A 26,589-nucleotide genomic window follows, 5' to 3' on the forward strand; every position below is an offset into this window, starting at 1 on the left:
ATAGCATCAGAGCTGGAGTCCTCTGTGCTCTGCTATCCAGGAAAATGGTCACTTCACGGCTAGAGGCTCTTGAAGGATACTTTCCCCATTAGACGTACAATAGCCGTTGTTGTTCCAGAGAGCCAGACCTGAAAGGTAATGGCACCACACCCAACCCTGTGCGCTTAGTCTGTTACCTCTTTTTATTCATCCTAATGGGTCCAGATGGGCTCTCTTTATCGGCACTATTGTCTTGTAGCTTGGAGAGATTATTCCATGCAACAATCAAGGGGGCCGGCAACTAGGTCACTGTCATAGAAAGAATGTTGGCAATCTCTTCAGTGTAGTCAGAGAGAGAGGCAGCGATTGACCCGCTTATGGCTTCAGAGTTGGAATCACTTATACAGGAGGCAAAATCCCCTAAGCATGTGGAGAAGGATTGTCTTTAGGTTCAGAGGAATCTTCAAATTCTTCACATTCCCCAAGACGTAGAATAGTTATCGCCGATCCCTTAGTTCAATAGCTGTAGTGACCTCTGTGCTATCTGACTGCTGCAGAGTGAGTGTTAATATGCGTATTCCTCAGCCAATCTCCCCTGAATGGTTGCCCATAACCCACACATCAAATCTGTTCTTTACTTTCATTTGAAGACGTTCTTTTATTTATCTTTTATCCTTATTCATTTATTTAATAGACTGAGTTGTTTTATGCATTATGTTTTGTACTGAGCTCTCAGTCAGGGATGTCATTTGGGGGTGACCAGGGGTCGCAGCTGCTAAACTCATTAAAGGTTTATTTCAGGCCTACTTCAGAGGGCGAGCCACTGATTTAGTCTGTTCTTAAACACCTCAACTCATCCTTTTATCCTTCTGAGGTCGATAAATGAGTACCATCACAGGTTGGGTGATATTGTAAGTATATTTGTTCAATATAAAGTGCTTAAGCATAAGTGCTGTAGCATAACATATCATTATCATTCGGCCTTGTCTGTATGCTTGCAATCACAGTAATTTGGAATGATGGGCCTATACACACTGATATTAACGATATACATGTCATACAACACCATGGCCACCATTACAACCTTGGCGGAGAACCAATAGGTAATTCCCTATTCACCAATGGCCCCTTCCCCATTCCCATTTTTGCCCCATAGGGCATAATGGGAATGGGGAAGGCGATAATTACGGCACCGTAAATTACGGTTGCCGTAATTATCGCCAAGGTCCCTTAGCGGGTTGGTTTTTAACGCCTGCAAAAAGCAGGCGTTAAAGTCACCATCCCGCTAAGGGACCTTGCAATCAGGCGGTAAGTGTTTAACGGCGCCGACGCTCTTTATGGCGCCGTTAAACACTTACCGCCTGGGTTGTAATGAGGGCCCATATGTATCTTATCGTAACCATATGTTTTGCAATGTACGTAGGAACAATGCTATTTGATGCCACTTCCTTTTTTGTCATGGGGCGAAAGGTCGTGTTCCATCACTTCCCATGATGTTGCATCGGGGTGGGGTCAAATTACATCACTTCCTGTAATGTTATCAGAGGTGAATTGTTGTGTTATGTCACTTCCGCTACCCCTAGCATGTTGGTGAGATGACGTCCGTGCTCTCAGTACATGCAATACCATGGTTCAAAGGATATTATACTGTAATCATGAAAGAGTGTCTCTGAGTGTAAAATGCAAAGAGTAGTTACAGGCAGTAGAAAAAACCTGAATGTAAATGGGCCCGATACATAGCACGGTTTAGTCTGCAGGATCAACGAAGGAAAGTTATAAAGGGAAGCATGGAAGAAAAACAGGTGCACTAGTGACTGAAACAGAAGGCAACACAGAAAGGAATCCGAAGGCCCATTATTTAATGTTAGCATCTGAGAGGTAAATTAACAAGGGGGTCCTGGGAGTCCCTCTGTCAGACATTAGTCCTGGTTACAAGAGACTTACCCAGAGTCTTTAGCTCACTATCTTTCACAGAGGAGAAATATCCCAAACATATCAGTCTTTGTCCTGCACTGGGGCAGTCCAGCACCGAAATGCTAGGCAATTCTCCTCTGAACAAGAGTACCAACAGCAACCCCAGACACGTGTTTCGGTCTGGTTGGACCTCATCAGTGAGGTGAAGCTGTACCTCTCTAAGAATAGGGAGCATCTGAGAGGTGGCATCATGGCACCTCCATGCAATTGAGGCGCTCGGAAGGCAGGCTTTACCTCATGGTATTTTCCGTCTTCCGAGCCTCCCGAGCAGAAGGAGGCTGCCATCTTCCCCCTGCGCTCCCTTACCACCTGGCCGCTTCCACTTCCCTACACTATCCACTCCAAGTCCCCACCTATCTGCGCCTGCCTCTCCCATTGCCTGCTCTCAGCCTCCTCGGCAAATGGCCACCACAGAAAGGGATAAGGGACTAGCTGTAATTCCAGTCTCCCTGAGTCCATGACGGCCATTTCATTTTCTATTTTCTTTTAAGTTAAGAAATGGAAAATGCGCCAGGGTGCTAATAGCTATACGGTGGCTCTTGTGAAGTAGCTTTAAACAACATCCCACACTTTTACCCCACATTATTTGTCTATTTAATGAAAAGTGGAAGCTGTGTAATACGTAATCAAACATGTCTACCAGTTGTGTCGATTAATTAATCTAGTCAGTATTTATTTTGTCAAGAAAATACTTTAATTGGACATTAACCTTGTTTTAGCTAATGCAATGCCACTGTTTGTGCACTAATCTGCAAACGTGGGTGTTCATGTGTTCACTGAATAGTACACATAAAGTGAGGCTAATATGCATGAAGCTGTCATCACCTTTATCATTTTTAATATACAGATCCTGCTATCACAAAAAGTCCCCTGAGAGGCGGACAAGCGAGGCAGGCAACACATATATAAACACTAGGCTGGCAGTGTCACACGCACAGGGTGCAACACCACGTCTAATGCCCAGGGCCATTTGAGGATGCGTAATGGGAGGTTGTAAAAAATGGGGGGGGTAAGAAAAAGAGCAAGGTTGCTACGCACTACTTTGCCATGCTGAAGGATACACACAGGCCTAACTCTGAAAAAAACGCAGTATTTAGTCTGCCCACTGCCCCTCAAGTAACAAGCACTAGACATCAGTTGCCCCTCAAGTAACAAGCACTAGACATCAGTTGCTTGCCCCATCTACTGAATATGCCAAAACTAAATACTGAGCCATACTGTGTACAGAAAATATTGGATAATGATATCCACCGCATACTCTGACAGCATAAATGAGCATGTTTAACCGAACCACACCTGGGCACAGACAGTCAGTTGAAACATGTCTAACGCAATCTGTGCGCTAATTAAAGAGTCACTGGTTCCATGCACGTCTGGGCTTGCACGGGTACGTCAGCAACGTTTTATGTGTTTTCTCTTTGGCTCAGAATGTAAAACAGGCAAATGTCCTAATTAAAGATTTAGCAGTATTGGGAGAAATAAAAAATATATAATGCGCGATTTCCGTTTGTGGCATGATGTTTAAAAATGCTTTATATATTCATTACACTTTGTAGCTTAGCACTTTATAATTTCTATGAAGCAATAATGTAACCCCCAGCTGGGGGGAAAAAGAGCACAAAGGGGGCCCCGGGGAGCACAGGGTACGCGTTGCTCCTGGGGAGGTTTTGGGTGCTGCAACCAACCAGTGAATCGGGCGGGGATGGATTGTCCCCCCTAGTAGATAGATACGGGTGCCGGAGAAGGTTCAAGAACTTTTGGCGGTTAACGCCATTCTGTGTTGCCTGAACCTTCGCCGGCACCTGCTGCTGTGGCAGCATGGTGGTGCCCTAGGGGGCACTCTGAGGCAAATCCCGATAGGGAGCAGAGGGTAAGGAGGAGGAAGGGGTATCCCGGCGTAAAAAATAAATGCAAATACTGTGTGTGTGTATATATATATATATATATATATATATATATATATATATATATATATATATATATTAGATACGTAGGGTTATACATTTTATTAATAGTAAGGGCTTATAGTGGGAATTATGGTACTTACCTTTCCTCCCAGCCAGGCCCCCCGGCCATGGCCTTATTCCCTCAGCGCTGTCGCAGAGAGCGGGCAGGAGAGGTTAGCCTTCCTTCGGTTCTCTGTGGTGGGAACACTGCGCTACCCATCACTCACCACCAGGTGGCAGTGTGGTGCCCGGCCCTCCCGGTTGTTCCAGGAGGCCGGGGACAGATGCCATATGGCTGGGTGTGGGTAGGGATTCAAAAAAAAAAAGATATTGTTGGGGTCAGCTACTATAATGCTAGAGGTTGTAGTTTATGGAAATCAGTGTATCCGCATCTTGGGGCACTACCTTGCCCCTGCTGGGGGCTCCTTTGCCCCCATGTTTCCCAGGTGGCTTGGGGCACTACCTTGCCCCTGCTGGGGGCTCCTTTCACCCCCATATTATCCCAGGTGGCTTGGGGCACTACCTTGCCCCTGCTACCTTGCCCCTGCTGGGGGCTCCTTTGCCCCCATGTTTCCCAGGTGGCTGTTGGGCGAAGGGGTGCTCACGGGGGGTTTATATGTGCAGGGGTCCCTTAGGAGCAGTTGTTGGGGGTCTTCTAGAGGGTGGGGGGGTGTTAGAGTGGCCCCTCTCCCAGGGTTTGTTTTCAGTTAGCAGGAGGGGGGGAGCCAGTGGGCTGGGATCAGGGATGGAGTAGCTAGTGGGCAGGGGTAGGGGGGTGCCGCCCGATAAGAGCCTTAGGGGTAAAGGGCAGTACCCACAGCAGTGGTCAGAGGGGGGGTGGATGGCAAAGTTATAAGGGCAGGTGGGCTAGTCAGGAGCGGGAAGGGGTGTAAAGGAGCCATGAGGGGAGATATGTCAGGTTTGGGGGCGCCAACCAAGGAAGACCACAAGGTCACCATAGGAGGTGGTGTTAGGAGGGGGCAGTAGGGCCCTAGTTTGTCCACCAGTGTGAAGGTAGGTGGCGAATGCTATCATCCCCGGGTGCAGCAGCCAGGGGAGGGGCTAGGGCGCCCCCTGCCCCCTACAACAGGAGCAGAAGGGAATAGTACGTCCCAGGGCCAGATACCTTTGTGTTGGGAGATGGCCAGAATCCCGTCACCTGCACTGAGAGTGGGGAGAGATTTTGAACATCTCACCCCCAGCGGCTGTGAAGCGGTGATGCAGTTTGCAGTGAGTGGGGAGAGATTTGGACGGCTCCTCTCCCCTCACCCCCAGCGGCAGTGCAGCGGCGGTGGGGTGTATGTTCCGCGCTACAACGGTTTTTGGACCAAGAAGTGAGCAGGATTTGAACTGTAGGTGCACTGGTGTTGGGGAAAGGTAAGGTTGGTGGTGTGAAGGTGATGTGGGTGGTGTATTCTTGGTTAAAGGATGCGGTTAAATAAATATAATGCACATTAAATGAAGGAATGGAAATAAAGAATCATTATGAAGGAAGAAGGGATATACCAGGCCGGATCAGGATTGGGTGGATAATAGTAATAAAAAGAAATGGCATTGGCGGACCGCAGGGCCAAAAAGGGTGTTTTGAAAGGGATGATGAGGATGGAAATGGTAACAGTACGAGCCGGGGGGCGAGGGAGGAGAATAGGATATGATAAGTTTTATTTTAATTTTTTTAATTCTTTTTTATTATTTGTTGTATTTAGTTCGATTAACAAACTTTTACAACAATTCAATTTACATTCAACTAACTTTTGCAACACTTCACAATATTTACATATATGCATTCAAATAGAAAGTAATTTATAGCGCGCCCGTACACAAATGTTTATAAGAAGGACAAGATGAGGAAAGAAACACAAGGGGAGGACAAAACAACGATCTGTCTAAGCCCTGTGTCAGTATGATAGTGCAAATGCGAGAGACAAAGTGAAAGGGGGAATGAGAAGGGGAGTACAATTAGGACAGCAAGGCCGGGAGTAAACTCAGCTAGGGCAACGGTGCCCGGTGCAATGTGCAAGGTGGAAGGGGACTGTTAGGGTTCCAGATACAGCCCCTAGTGTGCGGTAGAAAGGGGGAAAGTGCAGGGATACAGGTAAAAGGGGGGGGGGTGCCTGGTTTCTCGTGAGACTATGAGGGTAGCCAGTCAGCGCAGTATACAGGTTGGTTAGCAGAGAGGGGCGGGAGAGATAGTGGAAATGAAAAGGTAGGTTTCGGCCGCTTCCGAACTTCAGGAGGCACAGCAATTTTGAGAGGGGCAGGAAGGTCCTCCCAGAGGAAGGCAACGGCAGAGGAGCCAGCTCTACCCCCCACACTCTGCCCGGCGAAGAGTCTATCAGAAATTGGCAGTGACGGAGCGGAGGGCTCAAGATGGACGGAATGGGAAGATCATTTTGGTCTATTTTAAAGTGAAGATAGGGTTTTTGAGGGGAGGTTAAGGGGTGATTGGTTAAGTGAGAGAAGAGTGTATTGGTTAAAGGATAATGGGGGTTGGCCTACTCTAGCATGGGGAATAAAACCCGGCGCAGTGCAAGGTGCGAGAGTGTGGTGGTTGTATGGCCCCTCTGGGCCTTGTGGTTTAGGAGCTTGTCTAAACTGCAGTAGAGTTTGGTGACAGTTAAGCTGGGTGAATACAGGTTAACAAAAACGTTTTGGACTAATGGGGGAACTGGGATGATCAAAGTTTGGAGAGAATGTTATTTTAAAGGGGAAAGTTTGGAGAAGGTGAAGGAGAGATGAATGGTAGGAGATGAAAATTGTGCAGGTGGCATTATACTTGTTCAACACACGGACGCAGAGGATATAAATAATAAAAGGGGACAAAATAAAAGGAAAAGAAGGGAAAGGAATTGAGGATTTATAAAATAAAGGAACTAACGATGGGATGCAAAAGGGCTATATCAGAGGATTTGCGTGCTGCCCCCGAACAGCGAGTCAGGCGGGGATGGATTGCCCCCCCCTAGGAGATATATACGGGTGCTGGCAAAGGTTCAGGAACTTTTGGCGGTTAACACCATTCCGTGTTGCCCGCCCACCCACCCTGTTAACTTTGGTTTGAAGGTAGGGTTTTCCTTTCAGGGGTGTGCAGTTTAAGGTGAGGGGAGTAATAAGGAGAGTAGGTGGTTTCTTTTTGGTGACAGGTCAGGGCAGTAGAAAGAAATGAATATTTGTACGGTGGTGTTTCTTGTTGCTGATGTAGCAGGTCAGCCTGGCTTTCATCGAAGAGGAGATTGGTGTTAACTTTGGGGATCTGCAGACATTGGGGAGATTGGGGATAGTGGAGCAGTTGCCGGGGACATGGTTGGTTAAATGATGGTTGGTTGAAGCCGAAGGATTATTATCGCGGTAAGGAGAGTGGATAGTGATGTTTGCACTAAGAGACTACCCCAGGGGTACAAAGAGGGAGAAGAGGAATTGAAGAAGGTGGGGCATGGCCTCGGGGAGAAGATGAGAGAAACCGGGAATGAAGGTTGAGAGGAATTGAGGGGAGGGAGCAAGGGACAGGAAGTGATGAATTTAAATTGTTAATTTATTTAGTTGTTTTTGGCGATTGTTAATTGATCTGTTCGTCTGTAAGGCCTGGGAGCCAGGTTAGTGTGTTTTTTGTAAGCCACAGCCTGTCACACTAAAGCAACCTTTTCCACTAACGAGTCTAGGTATTTTGTGCAGTCAGCCCAAAAGATAAAATGAAGTATCCCCGGTGCGTAAAGCCGCACTGGGACCCTTTCAGAACAAAACAAAATGTGTGAACAGAGCACCGTTAGTTGTCAGTTGCCAGCCCTCAAGATAGAGGGTTGAGCTGGCACTTCGCTCAGCGCCAAGACCTGAACGGAATAAACTAAGTTACCTGGTTGATCAAGCAAGGTCATCGCCGAAGCCTGGGCTCAAAGATTGGGCTTCCCCGATAGGGAGAGGAATGCTCAAAGTCACTGCCACCTACCGGCATGTTCCTCACCGCTGCAGAGCTTGGCTTATTCATTAGTGCCCCCCATGAGGGCGGTTAGCAGCCAATGTTCACTGACGCCTCCCGGACTGTGTCTGCCACATATGCAGACCTCCCCACATAGGAAGGGGAGCATCACTTGAATCCCGAAGGGGCCTCCCCCTGACACAGCAGGCCACAAAAACTCCATGATCCTCAGCTGGCAGATCCGGCACGGGTAGAGGACTGATTGGGGGCCCTCACACTGCATTCATTGCCGGGCTGCTGCTGACATACGCACCCCGGTCAGTCATTTATAAATTGATCCCACTATGCTCCTGCTAAGTTGCTGCTAAATTGCTGGGCTGCTCCTGACATTCACAGACCAGCCTACAATAGCTTTGTGCCCCGTTCCACAGACAGCTACTGCCATGCCTCCTGCTGAACATCTGGGAACAATTGAAAATAAGATCCGCAGCGAGAAGGACCTTGAGACAGCCCTGACCAGAATGTCTCCCAAGAAAGATTGTTTTGTACATAGTTCCAGTGACATGTATACGGATTATTTTGATATCTTTGTAAGAATAGTTTTTTATTTTAAAAAGGACTCTTTAGTGTTAGGAGTTCTCTTTTTTTTAGCTTTATATCGCTGTGCAAGTATAAGTATAGAGTCGTATATAGTGTCTTGTGATTCCCCTTTTAATCAAAAAGTTCAAAAATGCTAGTGTACCAGGTGAAAGAAAATATCCATATATGAACTAAAGGAACCGTACACCAGCATTTCTGTCTGCCTTTCCTTTCGTGTGTTTGTCATTATTATAAGCTAGTGTTTCTTTCCTGGTGTGTTTGCCTTTCCTGCCCACGTCCGTTTCCCAGAGAGGTGCATCTTGGGTGGTCTTGAGCTCAGGCAAGCAGGGTTTGCTGGAGACAGGTAAGAGGCGGGTAAGACAATGTGTAATGCTGTGCCCGCCTATACCTGTCTCCCATCAAGTGTGTCAGGACCAACCCCACGCTACAGTAAAATGCACATTTCTTTTCTTCAATTTCTTTATACGGGTGTTTTGTATGGTGCTGAGCTGGTGCAACACTTTAATCTTTTTCCTGCTATGCACCTTTTCTCTGGAACAGGTGACTAACGCAGATAAGATTGCCTCCCTCCATCTAACTTACATCGCAGGAAGGACCAAACTCCCTCCTGCTATTCAAAGAACATTTAGACAATCACGGATCACTCTACTCAACCCTATTTCTCTGCTTTCCTGCTCCCCTACCCAGCTCCTCTACCACCCCTCTACCTTACTTGTAACCCTCGGGGTGCGACCGCTTTGTACAGCACTCTGTTGCTTCCCAACTAGGTATATGCTTTATAAGTCCCATACAAGCAGCATATTCTTTGCAAGATATACTCATCGAATCCCAAAGATCTGTTTGCACAGTAGGTTATTTTGACAACAAATCCTTCCCTGGTCCAGAGGACTATTTAGATGTGAAATGAATGTATCTCCAATAGCATTTAAACATTTTACCCTTAGCTAACTTCATACTTTGACGGCGGGAAGGAAATTACAAAAGGTATGTCTATTGCAAATCACATAAATGGACAAGAATCAATGTATTTATTTATTTATTTATTTTATTTGTAATTCTTCAAAGTGCCACATGCCCATGGGCCTCATGGCGCAAACCAAAACAAAAGGACAGATAGATCAGGGGGAACAAGTCAGGCAAAGAGAGAGAGAATAGATCCTAATCAGCAGAGTTAAAAAGAAGTATTCTGATGGGCTTTTTGAAGGCCGGGAGTGAGGATGAAAGTTTACAAGCCTGAGGGAGAATATTCCATTCCTGGGGCGCACAAACCTCAAAGCAGCTGCCTCCGAACCTTTTTATGTGAAAGCGAGGTTGAAATAAAGAATGAGCATTATTAGACCGTAAAGCTCTAATGGGTTGAGTATGAGAGATTCTTCTTTCAAGTAGAGAGGAGCAGCAGCATTCTGGCATTCGTAGGTCAGAGAAAGTAACTTGTGTCTAATTATTTGTCTGACTGGAAGCCAGTTCAACTTTTTTCGGTAAGTGGATACATGGTCTTTCTTGGCTAGACCGTATGTAGGCCTGACAGCCCCATTTTGTGTCGTTTGCAGGCGAGCTAGATTAGATTGCGAGGTGCCAATAAGCAGACTATTACAATAATCAAGCCGCGAGTTGATTAGTGCAGTGGCCAAGAGAGACCTCTTTTTAATGCAGAGATATGGCTTAATTTGGTACAATAACTTGATTATGTATCCACAAGATGAACGCACACTTGAAATGTGTTGTTTCACGGAAAGTTCAGAATCCAGTATCACGCCAAGAGTTTTAACTGATTTATTGACCGGGCTGCTATTACCTAGGGTAGAAAAATGGGAATAACAGGAGTCAATATTCTTCAGACGGGGGCATGTATCAACAATGAGAAGCTTTGTTATCTCAGTGTTAAGTGCTACAGAATTATAGGCCATCCCGGGTTGAATTTCATTGTAAATGGTATTCACATTTCGAAGGTTGGTGCATATATACCTGAAAGCTTGAAGAGGACCTGGGTGTCATCCACATAGTTAGCATATTGGACACCCAGGTCATCGAGAAGATCAAGAAGTGGTCTAATGTATACGTTAAACAGGGTCATGGACAGGTAGGAGCCCCGAGTTACTCCGCATGTGGAAAGGATAGGAGTGGCTTCAGCATCCTTGGAGGCTACTCTACAGGTTCTATGACTCAAAAATGAAGAAATCCAATCAGCAGCTTTTCCTGAAAAGTTAGCGATGTTAAGCAGCCTTTCATCCAGGAGATTATGATCTATGAGATCAAAGACCGCAAAGAGGTCCAATAACATGAGGAAGGCCAGATGGCCCCTCTCTATGATCTTTGAGATGTTGGATTTAAGGCCCAACAAAGCTGTCTCAGTCCTGTGTCAAGCCCTGAAGCCAGATTGATGACGAGCCAATTCATGTTCTTATGTCCCTGCTGATCAGCCATCAGAAAACAGTGGCTGTCTGAAAGCTAATGGTATTCGGACACTGTATAAAGCCCTGAAACTGTGAGTCCACATCCCAGAATCAGATGGCCTTTGCGCTACCAAACCCTTTAAACAAGGCATGGCATAGAGAATCCAAATACATGGACTTGGCACCATGATTTGTTTGTACTCTTTGATATAGGCAGTGTCCCTCATAAAACAGGAAAATACTGTAAGGCAGAAGTTGACATTTGTACCAGTTTTATTAATTGCTATACTTGGCATTGAATATGTATTATTAATTGACTTATTTTGTAATGATTGAAGAAGTTAAGTCCTTGATGTAATGCATTTTTACCCTGCTTTCTTTTAATATTTAACTTGTCATCTTTTAGCCTGTGTTTTATTTGTTGCTTGTTTTAATCATTGACACATATGGTTTTATGGGTCCTTGACCAAGTAATAAAGTATTTATTGATACACAGTTAATGGATGTCAGAGGGACGAGTTCTTGTCATCAGCTCCAGATATGTACTTATTTTTTAAAAATATAGCATCTTCAATCTACAGTTGGAAGATATTAATGAGTGTGGTTTTATGAAGATTTATGTTTCTGACTGAGGTCTTGTTGCTCTGAACCAAATTCATTGCGCATACGTATTTTTAGTGATACAACACATGATGGGGATTCGGCGGTCTAGTAACCCCATGTTGTTTGTCCATTGTCAACATGGAAGTGATTTGGTAGCTGTTCTGATGACGGATAGCAAAAGAAGCCCTTCATCAGTTTGTCAAAGAGTGAGTTAGTGACAAGGCCAAGAACGCGTGCTTGATGTTGACCAGGGGTGACCGCAGAAACACTTCTAGAGCAGGACAAGGATAGTCACATTGCTTTTACAAAGGGATAAGAATAGCATAATGATTAATTCATGCCATATTTTCAAGCTTTAAAGAACAGTGCTGTATTTCTGTATTTCTGATTTCTAAAAATCCTAATTCTCATTTTGTTGGGATTATCATGGTGCAATCCAGATTATTTTGTTCCGTGTGAACTGCTGAATTAAAACAGGCACATCTAACAAATGTTTGAGATATTTGTAAAACATTTCAGGAATTTGCTATAATGCAGATCACACATTTCTTAGAATTCTGACTCAATTATTTTAAACACGGGAGGTGAAAAATTCACCCTGCAACTTTCATAAATTTGAAAGGAATCCTTACATTTAAATAGATGTTAGACAGATGTGTGAAGATCAGCCATGCAGCACTTTTAGATACATTTCTGAAGATTAGCCACGCGTCACACTTAGAAAGACTGTGGAGTTTAACCATGTGTCACGTTTAGATAAAAGTGTGAACAATAACCATGCATAAGACTTAGATTTTTGAACATTAGACATGCATCACACTTAGATTGTGAAATTAACCATGCATATCACTAAATATAACTGTGAAGATTAGTCATGCATCACATTAGATAGAATTGTGTGGATTAGCCACATAGAAGAACTAAGAGAGTAGCCAATGGACTAACAAACCCCGCTCCTGCTTCCTCCAACACACCACCCAAGTACTATACACACACCCACTGGGTTGCCAACCTATACACTAGCACACACCAAACACAAGTAACACACTCTCACAACAAACACACCCAGGTCACTGGACCTTACCCAAACGGATGCAACAAGCCAGTGTGCACAGTCTTAAAAACAAGCCATTCTACACATAAAATACACAGACACGCCCCAACATAACAACCAATTACATAGAAAACAACCCAGGCATGTGAACTCACCCATACAAATACAAAAAGCCAGTGCACGCAGACAACCATCTGCAAGCCAACACACACAGATGCTAGTTTCTCCTTGTTCTGGACCTATCCTATCACTTTACCCTCACAAACAACCCCATCCTCTTTCTTGCAGAGCCACATGAGCGCATGGATACTGCCCTTGGGTGGTAGCGGTGCACGGTATAAATCAACATAAAATAACATAACATGAAGCATTGATTCATTTAATTCAAAATACAATTAATGATGCAATTAAACAGTAAAATGAAAAAAGCATGTGACTTACTCCATTAAGAGTACTTTTGGCGTAAAATATGACCTACTTCCAGATTATTACATTTGATCTGTTTTTGTTGTGACCAAATGGGATAGGCAACATTTAACATGAATCCTTCATAAAGGAAAGGAAGTGTTGATTTGTTTACTTATGTGTTTTTTTATGTTTTTATTTATTGGGTTTGGGGGAAAGCAAGCTTCAACCTTTACAACATAAAACAACAATCAGAAAAAACTATTTGCAGTTAGGAAAAGTACAACAATTAAGCAATTATGTCAAGTACCTTAAAATTCACTATACGATAATACAATCTATCTGTATAAATAAAAATGTAAACGTTCATTTGTTCAAAATCTTTAATCTCTGAAAGTTCTTCACTGATTACTTTGAGATTTTAACACAACGTTGCATTTGAATGTGAAGATTTTTGTTGCGTGTTTTTATATACCTACTATACATAGATGTCATACCTGTGACAGGTAAAAACATGTTTTTTTTCTGAAAAACAGCGCCATATGTTGGACGTAAAAGCAACACACGCTATACTAAATATATTACTGCAAAACAGTGCCATCTGTTGGACGTAAAAGCAACACACGCTATACTAAATATTTTATACGTTCCGAGGAAGCAGCAGAGCGATGTGCAGCCAGACTTCAGGATGCACGGTTGCGAGCACGGCGATCGTGTTCTGCAGCTTCAGATCTGCTTCGTTCTCAACAGAATGAACGCGACAGGCTGAGAGTGGCTGAAAGACGTCAACGAGAAACAGCAGATCAGCATCAAACACGACTCTGTGCTCAGCAATCACATGATTACAATCGCCTTGCATTTCGGTACATCCCAGCTGATGATTATAGTTTGAGCCGGCATGTTCTCATCGACACCATGACTGAAGTGTGTCCTTATTGCAAGGCTCTGAAATTTAATGGAGAAACGAAATGAATGTTTTGCACCTCCGCGAAAATTAAACTGCCTCAACTTGGAGAACCGCCAGAGCCATACAAAACTACCGAGAAGCATTGTGAAAATAAACATATTAGAAACATGCGCTTTCTCTTTTCTTTCTTTTCCATTTAACCAGACTGAGCCACAGCAACGTGTGGCCGGGGACAGCTAGTTTCCCCAAAAAATATCTAAAATCTCTAAGATCATATTAATAAAATACAAAAAATTGGCACATACAAAAATCAGCTCAAGTCGCTCAATCAATCTTCTAACTAAGCTAGTGACCCAAAGGAGCATCCATATCATTCAAAATTTCCCATTGGATTAACTTTCCAAAGTACAAAGTGCGTTGTGCGTTCAGTGCCGTGCAATTAACCAATAGGTGTTTCAAAGTTTCAACTTGACTTTTATCCTCACAGAATCGACAAAAAGAGTTCTTGTTGGTAATTTGCTTCCTTCTCAGCAATATCTCCCTAGTGGAGAAAAGATTTCACCTAAATCTCATCAATTTTTCTCGTCGATAATGGTTCGGAAAAATATTTATATAAGGGGCTACACCCCCCATATTTTCTATGCTCCACTTGGAGCATCTGAAGAGATGGATACTCATGAAATCCACCAATTGTAGAGCACTCGTCATCTTGATAAAGTGTGGTCTTAACAGCTCCAAGCCAAGCCCAAAGGTTTTCACCTGATTGGAGAATGAAAGAATGGAGGCGCCTGCATTAGAGGAACTACAGGCAATACAGGGTTTTGATAGTTTTTGGACCTGGGGTACAATGGTCACATAGTCATCGAGCATGATACCCAATTTACGAACTGAGCACACTGGAGCACCAGTGGGTTCTCATGGCGTACAACACCACAGCCTACACTGGCGATCTAACGTACCACCAACTCTTCTTCCTCCTCCTCCTCTGTCATCGCCTGCGTACGCCAACCAAATCAAGAAATATGGTCCGATTTTTGGGGGTGCGAATGAAGCAGGATTGAAGTGTCTGAAACATATAGGTTAAAGGGACAAAGAATACAACCCTGCCTCAGTCCTGACTTGGTAGCAATCTCTCAAGACATCGTCCCCTCCTAGTCTAAACATACCTGTATTGCAGAAAGTTCATGCAAACCTCTAATCAGTCGTAACAGACCATTGGGTATACCCCATCTTGTTAGCTTCGACCAGAACAGTTGGCGATTAACTCTGTTGAAAGCCGCAGAAAGGTCTATAGAGGCTGCATAGATCGTTGGATAGTTATCAAGCCATACAGAATCCTGCAGGCACCGGACTATTAGCCCATTCAGGCTTGTGCTGTGGGATTTTCTAAAGCCTGTTTGGCACTTATTTAGACAGCCACACCAGCCGTCCAAACCTCCAAGTGATGCAATAGGAGGGATGTGGAAACCTTACTATCAGCATCCAAGAAGGTAATAAGGTGATTGTTTTTTGGGTCGGTCTTCCCACCCCTCTTATAAATTGGTATGAGGTACAACGTTTGCTGCATCCTTGGAGAAGTTTCAAGGTGCACTATTTCTTTAAATTGTGAAGTACGGGCAGTAGACCAGTTAGTGGGGTCCCCCTTAAACAACTTATTTTATAAAGAGTTTGGGCAAGGGGCTTGTGAATCACCAATTTTCAATAAAGCCTCATATACGGTCTCCTGATCAATACAAAGCTCTCAATGTACTAAGCTTACCTTGACGATTAGGTCTGAGCCATCCTGTGTTTCCTCAATGTTCGAGTACAATGCCTCAAAATGAGAGACCCAATCAGCCTCAGGCACAGCCTTCAATTGGTGAGTAGTCTGAGAAGTCCCCAGAGCATTTATAACATTTATAACATTCCAAAATCCGATAACATTTTTGTTTTTAAATAGGCTGAGCATAAATGATGCACCCCTTTGCAATATTGTGGCACAATGCTGCCTAAGTCGATTTTTATATTGCAATTTTACTGGCTTTTTAATTTTTGTCTTTGGTCCAAGTCAAGGCTCGATTTCCCAATTTCCCTCATTTTTAACTCTCGTCGCTTTCTTAGAGTGTGCAATGTTACTATCGTATCTAAGCAAATACACAGGTTTATGCTGGGCTCTAACCTGGTAAGGCATCAACCGTGTGCTCAAATTGATCAAGATTAAAAGTAGACAACTTTGACTCCAGAGTAGTCTGCTTCATCATTACTGCAAATTCCCCATTCAACTTTATAATGGCAGCTTTTTTCTAACTAACCCTGGGTTACAAGTTAAGCCAAAAGGCCCACCCTTTTTTACTGCCCCATTCTAAAGTCAAAGGTTAAGATCAACATATAATGGTCACTCCAAGTCGCTCGTTTTGCATGGAGGGGTTTACATTTTTCAAACAATAAAAAGTCAGTGAAAGAATAATCTAAGGTCGATTCACTGACACCCCTATGCCATGTAGGTTGTTGTGGAATGTTGCTGCAGACAGGCACCATTTAACATTCGTAGGCCAAGTGATTTTAAACATAGAGCCCATTTCATACCATGTCTGACTTTGCCGCTCTTGTCCCCAAAGGATATAACACTTAGCTCATTATTTTCATAAAGATCGACCTCCAGGCAAGTTGAGTTCAGATCCCCGGCCAACAAAAACATGTCAATTTACATGGACATGGACATCGACCGACCTCCATTCTGTAACAAGTTTAGTTTGATCTTTGTTTTTACTGTGTACAGATACAGATACTGTATCTAAAATATGGTCATCCTAATTTTGAATTTTCTTCAATTCCAGGCAATTAGAGTAAAGGAGGGTGGGGACCTATATAGTCCCTACTGACCAGTCTCACCTACTGGAACAACATAAATGTTAATCCAAATATAAATGTACCCAACTTGATTATTCTGGGCCAGAAATAGGGAGTAAGGGGAGTGGTAAAGTCATTATATCAGGACTACCACAAAGAATAGAATACATTCCAAAAACACTCAGAAAGGCAGGATCCACGCACCTGTGAGAGTATAGTAATATAGGCAAGACTGGTCCACCAAGCGCCAGTGCCCAAGAGGGGAGAAGAAACCAGACCTTCCCCAGCATCCTTGACAGCCCAAACAATTTCCTAGGACACTGCTAGGGTAAAAGCAGAACTGACTTTGGTCCCTCAGGATAAACCTGCTCAGTAAACAAAAGTTTAGCTTTAGGTGTCTGCCACCTTTTTGAGGGCCTTAGTTTTTTAAAAGTAAATCAACTGATATAAACTACTTAGTCACACTATGGTGGTTAGAGATCACTCTAAAGTATCTTTTCCAACTGAAAAATCAATAGCCAATTCAAACTTGACAGTCCTTAGTAATTGGTCTAACACATGTGCACATCCTCACAATGAATTGGCTGGGAACCTGCCTTTTTGCTCACTACAATCGATCCTACTGCGGCTGAGGCCAAGACTACACCATGTTCCTGGACCCCGTTGCCATGATCACCACTTCTGACGCAGCAAACTCAGCTCCAGCAACCCTGCGAAAGGTGACATCCCTGATTGGGGACCTGGTGCACGTGATTGACCAGGCGCACCCCGGAAGTGCAGAGCAGAAAAATAACCTTAAACAATTAGTTGGCTGGCAATTTCCCACTATGCTCGCCGGCACAGAGTTTGCAGCTGAGGTACATGCCACCATGCCTGGTGTCTTCTCGAAGACAAACTGAACTTGCTTAACTCCTTACCTAAATTATCCTCCTCGCCATAGTATCTCCATTGGATTGGTGTCTAGCTGCAGGTAGTTCACCGACCCTGGTAGGAGTTTGGATCAGTGTTAACACTGCCCTTATCTGCCATCCTATTTCTCCACCCATGCCTGAACTGGCCCTGGGATGGTTCAAGGCTCATTCCCCCCCACCTCCACGCTTGTTCTGGCATTCACCTACTCCTCAACCCCTTCCTCTTCTGTGTTGATTCTAGTCTCCCCCTCTCCAACCCCATGGTGGGTACTGGGCTTCCACTCCCATTACAATCCTGGGCTGCTTCTGGGCTTTCCTCTCACACTGACCTGGTTCTGGGCTGTCTCACCTTAGCTTCCCCACCCCCTGTGTTCCTCATTGCTTGTCTCATGCTAGCTCTCGATGACTCATGTAACTCTTACTCCCAACACCTTCTTTGAATTTTAAGGCACACAACAATGAGGGTGTACAGTCATAATTTCGAATTAAAAATTTAGAAAGACAAAAAAGTCGAATCAAAAATGTCGAAACAAAAAATGTCGAATTATTATTTTTTTCGATAATTTTTTTTGGCTCTAGTTTATATAAAAAAAAATAGGTAAAAAAAGGGGGGGTAGGGGGGTGAACCCCCCCATTTCGAAAAAAAAAAAGTAATTAAAAAAAATGCGACATTTATTTTTTCGACTTTTTTTTTCCACTTTTTGACTTTCGAGATTTTTGTATTCGAAATGATGTCTATAAACCAACAATGAGATCATGCTTTGGCCTGTGGAAAGAGTTTCTGTGAAAACACGTTCTGCTATCAGTAATAAATACCATAAAAGCTACATTATTTTCTAAACCACTTTTTTCAACATCAATTGTAAATATTTCCATCATTAAGGGCATTCCTTACATTCCCAATGCAGGATAATGAATGAGAACCATCACTAATATAATTGTGTAGCTTTTATAGTACACTATCAAAAGGGTGTTTGCAGATGTGTGCATGATTCAAGTGGTGCACTGTTTTAATACATACATATCCACAGGTATTTCAATTACATCTACCAGGGAGAAAAAAATGGTAGTTATTTTTGGATGTATTTGTATTGTGAGAAGCCTTTTAAGTCTGAGCATCTTTTATGCTTTGCATTGTGATTATATATTTAAATAGTACAGATTTTGAATGCATGTTGAGGGTTAGACTACTAGCAAAAAGTACCTGTACTCCGAATGGGTTCTGTAGGCAGATATGACAACACTCTCATTAATTGTTGAAAATGAATGATCGAGTAGGTCGCTGTTCTGCCTTGCCCTGGTGTGGTGCAGTTTGTCACGGTGCATGGCGGTGCAAATATCTCGGAAATCATGCATCCTATGGACTTGAAAAGTGGTTTTCGAAGCCCCAAAGGGACCTCAAGTTTTGTTCGTCGTGTCGGGACCGGTTCAGAAACAAAAAATGTTCTTCCCCTTCCTGTTGAACATGGTTTACGGCTTCGTCAGCAGGCACCATATCGCTAATATCCTCTGGAAAAGTAATTTCACCTGATGTAGCAACATTTTTTGTTTCCCATCCCGGTGAACATAGTTTACGGCATTGTAAAACTTGTTTAGAAACACAATTGGTTTCATCCTTCCTGATGAACATCGTTTACGGCTTCGTCGGCAGGCACCATATCATATCTTGCAAATATCCTCTGGAAAAGTAATTTCACTTGATGCACCAAACATTTTGAAACTTCTGGAATACTACTTACCTTCACCTTCGCCTCTCTGGTCCATTCGCCTCTCATACCTTTTTTTTTCCCTTTCTGATGAATATGGTTTACGGCTTTGTCGGCAGGCCGCAAACCCACAAACTAATGTTGACTTTTGCTGAAATCTGTGGATAGGGTTGGGGTGTCCAAATGGCATGAAACCAGTAATGTCTGGAGGGTCCTAAGAGGCAACTATGCAAAATTTGGTGCAGATTGGTGAAACGATGTGGAATTGCATAAGGAACAATGCTTCGCGCCACAAAGCTACACACAACTTTTGACTTTATATATATATATAAAGAGTTTAAAACTATTACACTTGGGTATTAGTTGTATGTTAAAGGATTTGTGGTAAATTTTTAATCATAGTTTGATTCAACATTGGTGTGATTTGTTAAATTGCCCTGTTTAAGTGCCAGCAAGATAAAATATTCTATAGCTCAGAGACTGTAGAGTCTCCCCCTCTACCTTCCCCCCGCACTTTGCGTTGTCGCATTTGCATGATCTGAATGACACAAGGCCTAGTAAGATCTTTTGTCCTGTCCTCCCTCTGCTCCCTCCCTTGCCTTGTCACGCCTAGAAACACTTGTGTACAGGCGCATTATAAATGACTTATCATATCATACAGCGAATTAAAGTATGATAAAAATAAAATTGCATCACTTTACCAGCAAGCCTATTGTATTACATGTCTTTTGCATGTCTTTCTGAAATTACCATAGTCAAAGACCTTTATGTGTATACGCATCTTTGTGGAATGTGAACTTTTGGTCAGTTCAGGTGACTTAAAGAAAATTCTGATTGACATATTAAATGTATTCGAGTGGCATACTCCATCGTGTTGCAGACTATTCAAATGGCATCCTTGATGAAATAATGGGGATATGTGCAGGGCTATCAGAGGTAGTGATGAGGTCCAGGGCAAAAAATGTGGTGAGGTCCCCTTATGATATTTTGCACTGGGCCAGCGGCGTCTCTGGCGTAATCAAGAGACGCAAGAAATATCTCCTTGAGTTTGAGTGGAGGAACCCAAATATGGTTTATTATTATGACAGCAAATTAACTAAAGCAAAGTTATGTTTCTCTACTGAAGAAAGGTTTATTACAGACTAACTTTTTTGTCATATAAATAAATATATAGGGGGTGGCATGACGGCATGTGGTGCATGATGCCGGCATTAGGGAGCACCACAGTGACAGGCAGGTGTTGTACGGTGGCGGCTTGTTAATATTTTAAGTGGAGAGGCTTAAATGTTTAGGCAAATTATGTGGAATCGACAAAGCACAGTGAGGGAGCCCAAACCAAACAAGGGGTGCTTGAGAGGGTTTCTCGCCTCAAGAGCATTTTTTGAAACTATGGATTAAAATGGTGCAGTTTACAGCACTTTCTTGAAAAATTGGTAAAAAAAACTATTGTTTGCAAGCAAAGTTTGCAATGGGTTTTTGTTGTGCAGTGACTAGAAGGTAAAACCTTGGCGTGGAATGTGTATGGAGGAAACAAATTCCAGGTTCTGGAGAAAGCAGTTGAAGGAGTGGGGCTGGAGCAGGAAGGTTGTTCTGGGGGGCGTTACATGGATACTTCTGTGAATAAATCTTATATATTCACACTTACATGTCTGGGTCATATTTACAATAATGGCAACAAGTTAACAACCCCCAGCTGAGCTGTTCACGGCCTGCGAACACTGTGCTGTCCAGCATCCTGCTGGCCCAGTTCCCCTGTCGCTGTACGGAGCCAGCTGCCCATTGGTCTAGGAGAGAGAGGAGGGGCTGCAGCATCATGGAAACTGTTTTCAGAGCAATGAGCATGAGGTGTGCCGTGTACCCTCCATGCTTGGGTGGTGGGTAATTGACCTTTGAGGTGCAGCGCCACCTACCCTTGACACGCAGACTTGGTAATGATCCCTTGCAACAACAATAGGATTAGGGAGGATCTTTTGCTAAAAGTCGAGCGAAGCCTAGATGAAGTGATGGATATCGCCAACCGATTTAAACATTCAATGGCATGTGTTCCCAAACTCGTCACAGCAGAAAGTAAGGAGTATAAAACTGAAGTTATGAAGATTTTGAATGAGAAACAGAAAAAGAAACAAAAGGAAAGTATGTCGTACAAAGGGACACGCGTGAAAGCACAAAGAAGTGATGATCATCTGTGCGTTCGGTGTGCAAGTGGATCACACTTCTCTGCTTCTCCTCTGTATCCTGGGCAGAAAGTGGTATGCTCTACATGGAAGAAACAGGGCCACTTTGCCAACTGTTGTAAACATTTTCAATCCAACCAGAAGAAAGTCCTTTACTTGACAGAAGAGGGGCATGGTTCATCTGAGGAAGATGACGATTGTCATGTTGAAGTGATTACTGTAAATGTTGTTTAAAGAATGGGCGAAGATGAGTGTGAGTCGGTATGCTTTAATACATGTGAATGGGAAGATGGAGTCCACAATGGCGGACTCAGGGGTGAACATTTCTCGCATGTCAAGGGATGTTTACCAACGTGACGTGGCTGGTGATGTGAAAAATGTATTGGAGCCGGATGTAAATCCAGGTGGATATCGCCTGGATACAATTGAATTAATAGGATATTGTGATGCCAAATTTGACTTTAAAGTGAGGCATGCCCAAGGAAATGTGTATGTAACAAACAAAAGGTACAACATTGCTGGGGTGCCGTGACTAGAAACAGTTGAGGATAAGGCTGGATCCCAACACGGTTGAACAAGTTTTGCAAGTGGGTGGAACGGTATGTGAGAAATTAGGGAAAGCGTGGGGAAAATTAGAGGCATGAAACACCAGATTAGTTTAAAGAAGGGGCGTGCTCTTGTGGCTGCCAAATTGCGGTCAGTTTATTTGGTGTTGAGAGACGGCATGAAAGGGAAAGGGGAGCTTGAGGGCTGGTTGTGTACAATGGACTTCTCCTTTGGTTATAGTAAAGAAACCATTAGGGGAATTGCGCTTAATGTGTTGATCTCTGGAAGTTAAATAAGTGTTTAGTGGTAGAAAGGCACCCTCTACCAAACATGAATGAGATGCTTTATATGATTGGTGGTGGGAGAGTGTTCTCAAAATCAGATATGGCCTCAGCGTATTATCAAATAGTGCTGGAAGAGAAGTGTAGGAAATGTACAGTGTTTATAACTCCCAAAGAGATTTTCCAGTTTGGAGGATGCCATTTGGTTTGGTATCAGCATTCATTCTTCCAGAAAGTAATCAAAAGGCCTGCCATGCACTTTCATATACAATGTTACAGTGATTAGCCTGCTGCCATATTCTCTGTTATAATCAGTATGTGACGTATGTAGAAATAGCTCAGGGCATGTCCTACAGACAAGGGGCAGCCAATGAGATATTTTCCCTTATATAAGTCTATTAGTAGATATGTTCCTCTAATCCAATCCTTCCGGGCATTAGGTTTTTGTGAAATGCCACATAGGATGACGTCATGAATGACGTATGTAAAAGTCTATAAACTCTGTGCAAGCAAACTTAGTTGTGAACATCAAGCATCTACTTGATAGTTGTATTTCTCCCTGCTTTCTTTCATTGAGACTAAAGCAGTATTTTACCATCTTCCTTTGGTCTGCCCGATTATTTGGTCTGTTATCATTATTGATAATTCCATCTAGCACAGAGAATACGCTTGAAGGTGCTAGGGCACATTTTTTACAACGGTAACCAATCAGAGGCTGCATATCATGGAAAGGGCGTTGGATGCCACCATCCACTGGTTGGAGACATTCTTGTCCAATCACACAAATATTGTCAAATCATACAAATTGAATCAGTATGGAGGGAAATGAGACCCCACTCCCTCTAAAATCAGCTGTGGTGTTCTAGGAGTGCACTGTCTCCACTTCTATTTAATATCTATTTGAAGCCTTTCCATCAGCTGCTAGATTCCTTTGGTGATTCCATTATCACATTGATAACTCCTGGCTCTCCTTTAAACTCACCTGAGCTAAAGCATGTGAGATCTTCTGAGTAATTCAAAACTGAATGCAAACTAACTAGTTCAGTTTAAACGGTAATAAAAATGAGTTTGCCGCCTGAAAAGCCAGGCCACTGTTCTTGTTAGGGAAAACAAAGTCCATGCCGTGAATTCGGAAAATATAGCAAGAAACAATCTGTTTATTACATTGCAATGTAGTACAATAAATAACCTTCAGTATGTTTCCTTCTAAACTAAAAGCTGCAACAAGCCTGCAGAGTACTAGAAAAATGTTTTATTGACTGTTTGGAGGTGATGTGAGCTCCTTATCAAACTATCTCATAGAGCATAGGAGAAAGATATCTTTCAAGGGAAGATGCATTCTCTCGTTTCAGGGAGACCACTCCTGCTTCTCCATCTTTAGTGTCTCCTACAACAGCTGCTTCCTCTGAGCACATGACTACGTTGTTTCTGGATGCATCACATCTCATAAACAACCTTGAGGTTAACCTTCTTCCTTCTGCGACACATGGCACCCCAGCTTTTCCATCTACGAAAGTTAGTCCTGCCTTATTCCCGGATATCGTAGCCAAATGTCCACCCAATACCACTTACTGGTGCCTATGCCTACCTAGCAAAGTCGGCATTGTTCATAGTGCCAGCACCCCAAAGTGGTGCTATCATATGCTATCCAGACCTAATTAGGGACCCTCAGTATTACTGATTGAATGAATTAAAAAAAAGTGATATGGACAAAACTTCTAAAAACTTTCAGGAAGACATTTTCATATGGAGTTGCTATGTGAAAAGTTGTTGTTATTATTGATATAATATGAAATCAAATTGCTTAGTGCTTGATCTCTGAAGCCCAGAACTAGCCACTCATTTGCGAGGTATGTCAACTCTGAGTCGGATAGTCAATACTTCCTTGAAAAAAAATATCTATACTGAGAGAGGTATTCTAGGGCTAATGCTATGCAAGTATGTTCTTCAATTCATTCTTATCGCTATGTTTGCGCTAGAGAACACGTTACGACACATTTTAGGAGATGTTGTTTTGAATTATTTTTGCATTGTATTGTTCCTGAAGTAACCATGTGCTCGTATTTGATTTGATTTGCAGCTTGGCTTTGGGTCTTTTCTTGGAATAATTGGAGCACATTTAATAGAGAATAAAAGACAAATGGTGAGTTGGATTGTATAAATTAAAAATGTAAAAAGATTAATATCAAAATGTATCCTTATTTTTTACATGTTTCTTTTAGATTACATTAGGCGCAGTCATTTTATTGGCAATTGTTCATATTTTTTTTTCATTTCATTTTTCATAGTCTTACTATTAATATGGTTCTATTACTCTAGATTACTATTGCCCTGGGGCACATGTGTATATTTAACTTTATTTTTGCTGCAAAATTAATATTGCATCCACTCTGTGACCGTGTCCTTCGACGTTATACAGATCAGTATGATTATTTATTTGAAGGAAATAGACAGCAAATCATTTTTTGAGAAAGAACTTGGTCCGAATACAAATATTGTGAAACATTTGTATGAAAAAAAGTCTGAAACTAATGCTCACACAAACGTTTAATGAAATCAATAGAAAAAAAGATATTAAATATTGGACATTATTAAGCTACAAATAAACAAACTACAAAGTAGGAAAGATTACAAAAGAATAAGTACAAAGCTTACTTGACATATGTTTGATAGAAAATAGATTAAGCTGTGGTGGTAGAGGAGTGAAAGGAGGTACAGCAGTTCACTTGCTTTAAATGTTAAACATTGCTTTTGTTTTGGGAAGGTATTAATATAAACATATTAATTTTCAATGAAGTGTGAATTGCACACAGGGGGCAGCCTATGCGGTACTTCCATGCACGTTCGTTCTCTCTGTGCAATTTTGGTAATTTGCAACATGAATTGCAAAACACAATGTTAAACCTGCAGGAAATAGGTTAACACATTTAATTTGTATTTTGCAAAATGCCTCACACTGTTTATGCTTCTGGGAGACATTTACAACATATTCCTACATCGTCTGCCGGCTTTTAGCTGGTGCTAAAATGAAGCAGATACAATAGGAATCCAATGGTTTCCTGCCAGCATGAAAATTACATGGTAGCAGGGAAAAACATTTAATTTTGAAATGTGGAAACAGGAATTACGTTGCGTGCCACAGCTCCGCCTGTCAAAACGGCAAAAATGCGAAGGAGTATTGAACCTGCAAAACCTTGTCTACAATTTTTACTGCAGGATTTTACATCTAGAAAAACAGGTGTCTAAATGTTTCACTGCTGTATGTGTGAACTAACTGAAATTGTGTGAACATTTTTGGTCAGTTTGTCCATAGGATTAAGAGCAATCCAATTTCTGCAGTTTGCTTTGCTATCAAAATTTGTTAGCATTCAACATTTTTCCCAGATCCACGGAGATCATACAGCAAGTGCCTCTTCTTTTGACCAAACATGAACTTCAGAGCATCAAATCCGTTACAGTGCTAACATAGTCATGCAGCGCATCGCACCTCATTTTGTAATCAGTTAACAAGATCACACTCACAGGAACTTTGAGTTGCAGAAGCTATTTCCTAATATTCATTAATTTCAGTGAAATGACAGCTGTGCATTCCAAGCAACCAATGACAGGGCTGGGTCAATCAATCCACCAAATTGCAAAATCCAGCCTGGTTTTTCAAAAACATTGTTGTGGATATCCTGGATCTGACTAGATATTAATATTCATCAGATCAGCAGGCTTAGACTTAGTTCAAGATAATTAAATTATGTTTCTGAGAAGAAGCAGGTGTTGCAACTTAAATGTAAGCACTCTCACTAACCAGTGATCAGGTGGCTGGGCACCGCGCTCATGCTTGTGCTGTTCATCTTTCATTGTAATTAGGTCTAAGCACTGGACACCTGGATAATCTTGTCTGGTGAGTGTGGTTTAGCTCTGGAAGTTTCTATTCGGAAGGAAACAGGAAGTATGCTATCAGAATATCTGAGCAAACTTATTTGGGTAAATATCAAATTACCTGAGCATTTTCGACCAAAACAAATTTTCCTGGATTCCCTTCAGCGTTTGGTGGTGTAGTTGCAGTGATCTGTTCCTTGCAGGTTAAGCATGGCTGGAGTTCATGAACAATCATGTGAACAGAGACAGAAGCAAGAGCTTGCTAGTGTAGGTTTGGAGAGCTAGAGCATTTTAAATGGATTTAGTTTAGTGAGGGAAAGTTAGAAAATAGAAGTAGGTGTTAGATGATGCAGAGGAAGAAAATTGCAATTGGGGTTAGATGATCGAGGGATATAACATTGAAATCAGACGTATTTGATGGAAATGTAGGAAATTGAAATGTGATATTTTTGTGACTACGTGGAAGGACAGAATCCTAGTGACCATCTTGCATGACAT

General features: G+C 42.6%; 1 protein-coding gene across 3 annotated transcripts in view; it reads left to right on the plus strand.

The window, feature by feature from the left end:
• Positions 1 to 26,589, plus strand: part of TMEM255A (transmembrane protein 255A) — a 577,786-nt gene that overhangs the window by 313,710 nt on the left and 237,487 nt on the right. For all 3 annotated transcript variants that reach the window (XM_069612683.1, XM_069612682.1, XM_069612684.1), the window contains exon 3: positions 24,299 to 24,361. In XM_069612683.1, coding sequence (XP_069468784.1) covers positions 24,299 to 24,361 — 63 coding nt within the window. The remainder of the gene's footprint in view (positions 1 to 24,298; positions 24,362 to 26,589) is intronic.

Source organism: Ambystoma mexicanum, chromosome 5p (genome assembly GCF_040938575.1).
Source record: "Ambystoma mexicanum isolate Mex_15411 chromosome 5p, UKY_AmexF1_1, whole genome shotgun sequence".
Classification (NCBI taxonomy): Eukaryota; Metazoa; Chordata; class Amphibia; order Caudata; family Ambystomatidae; genus Ambystoma; species Ambystoma mexicanum.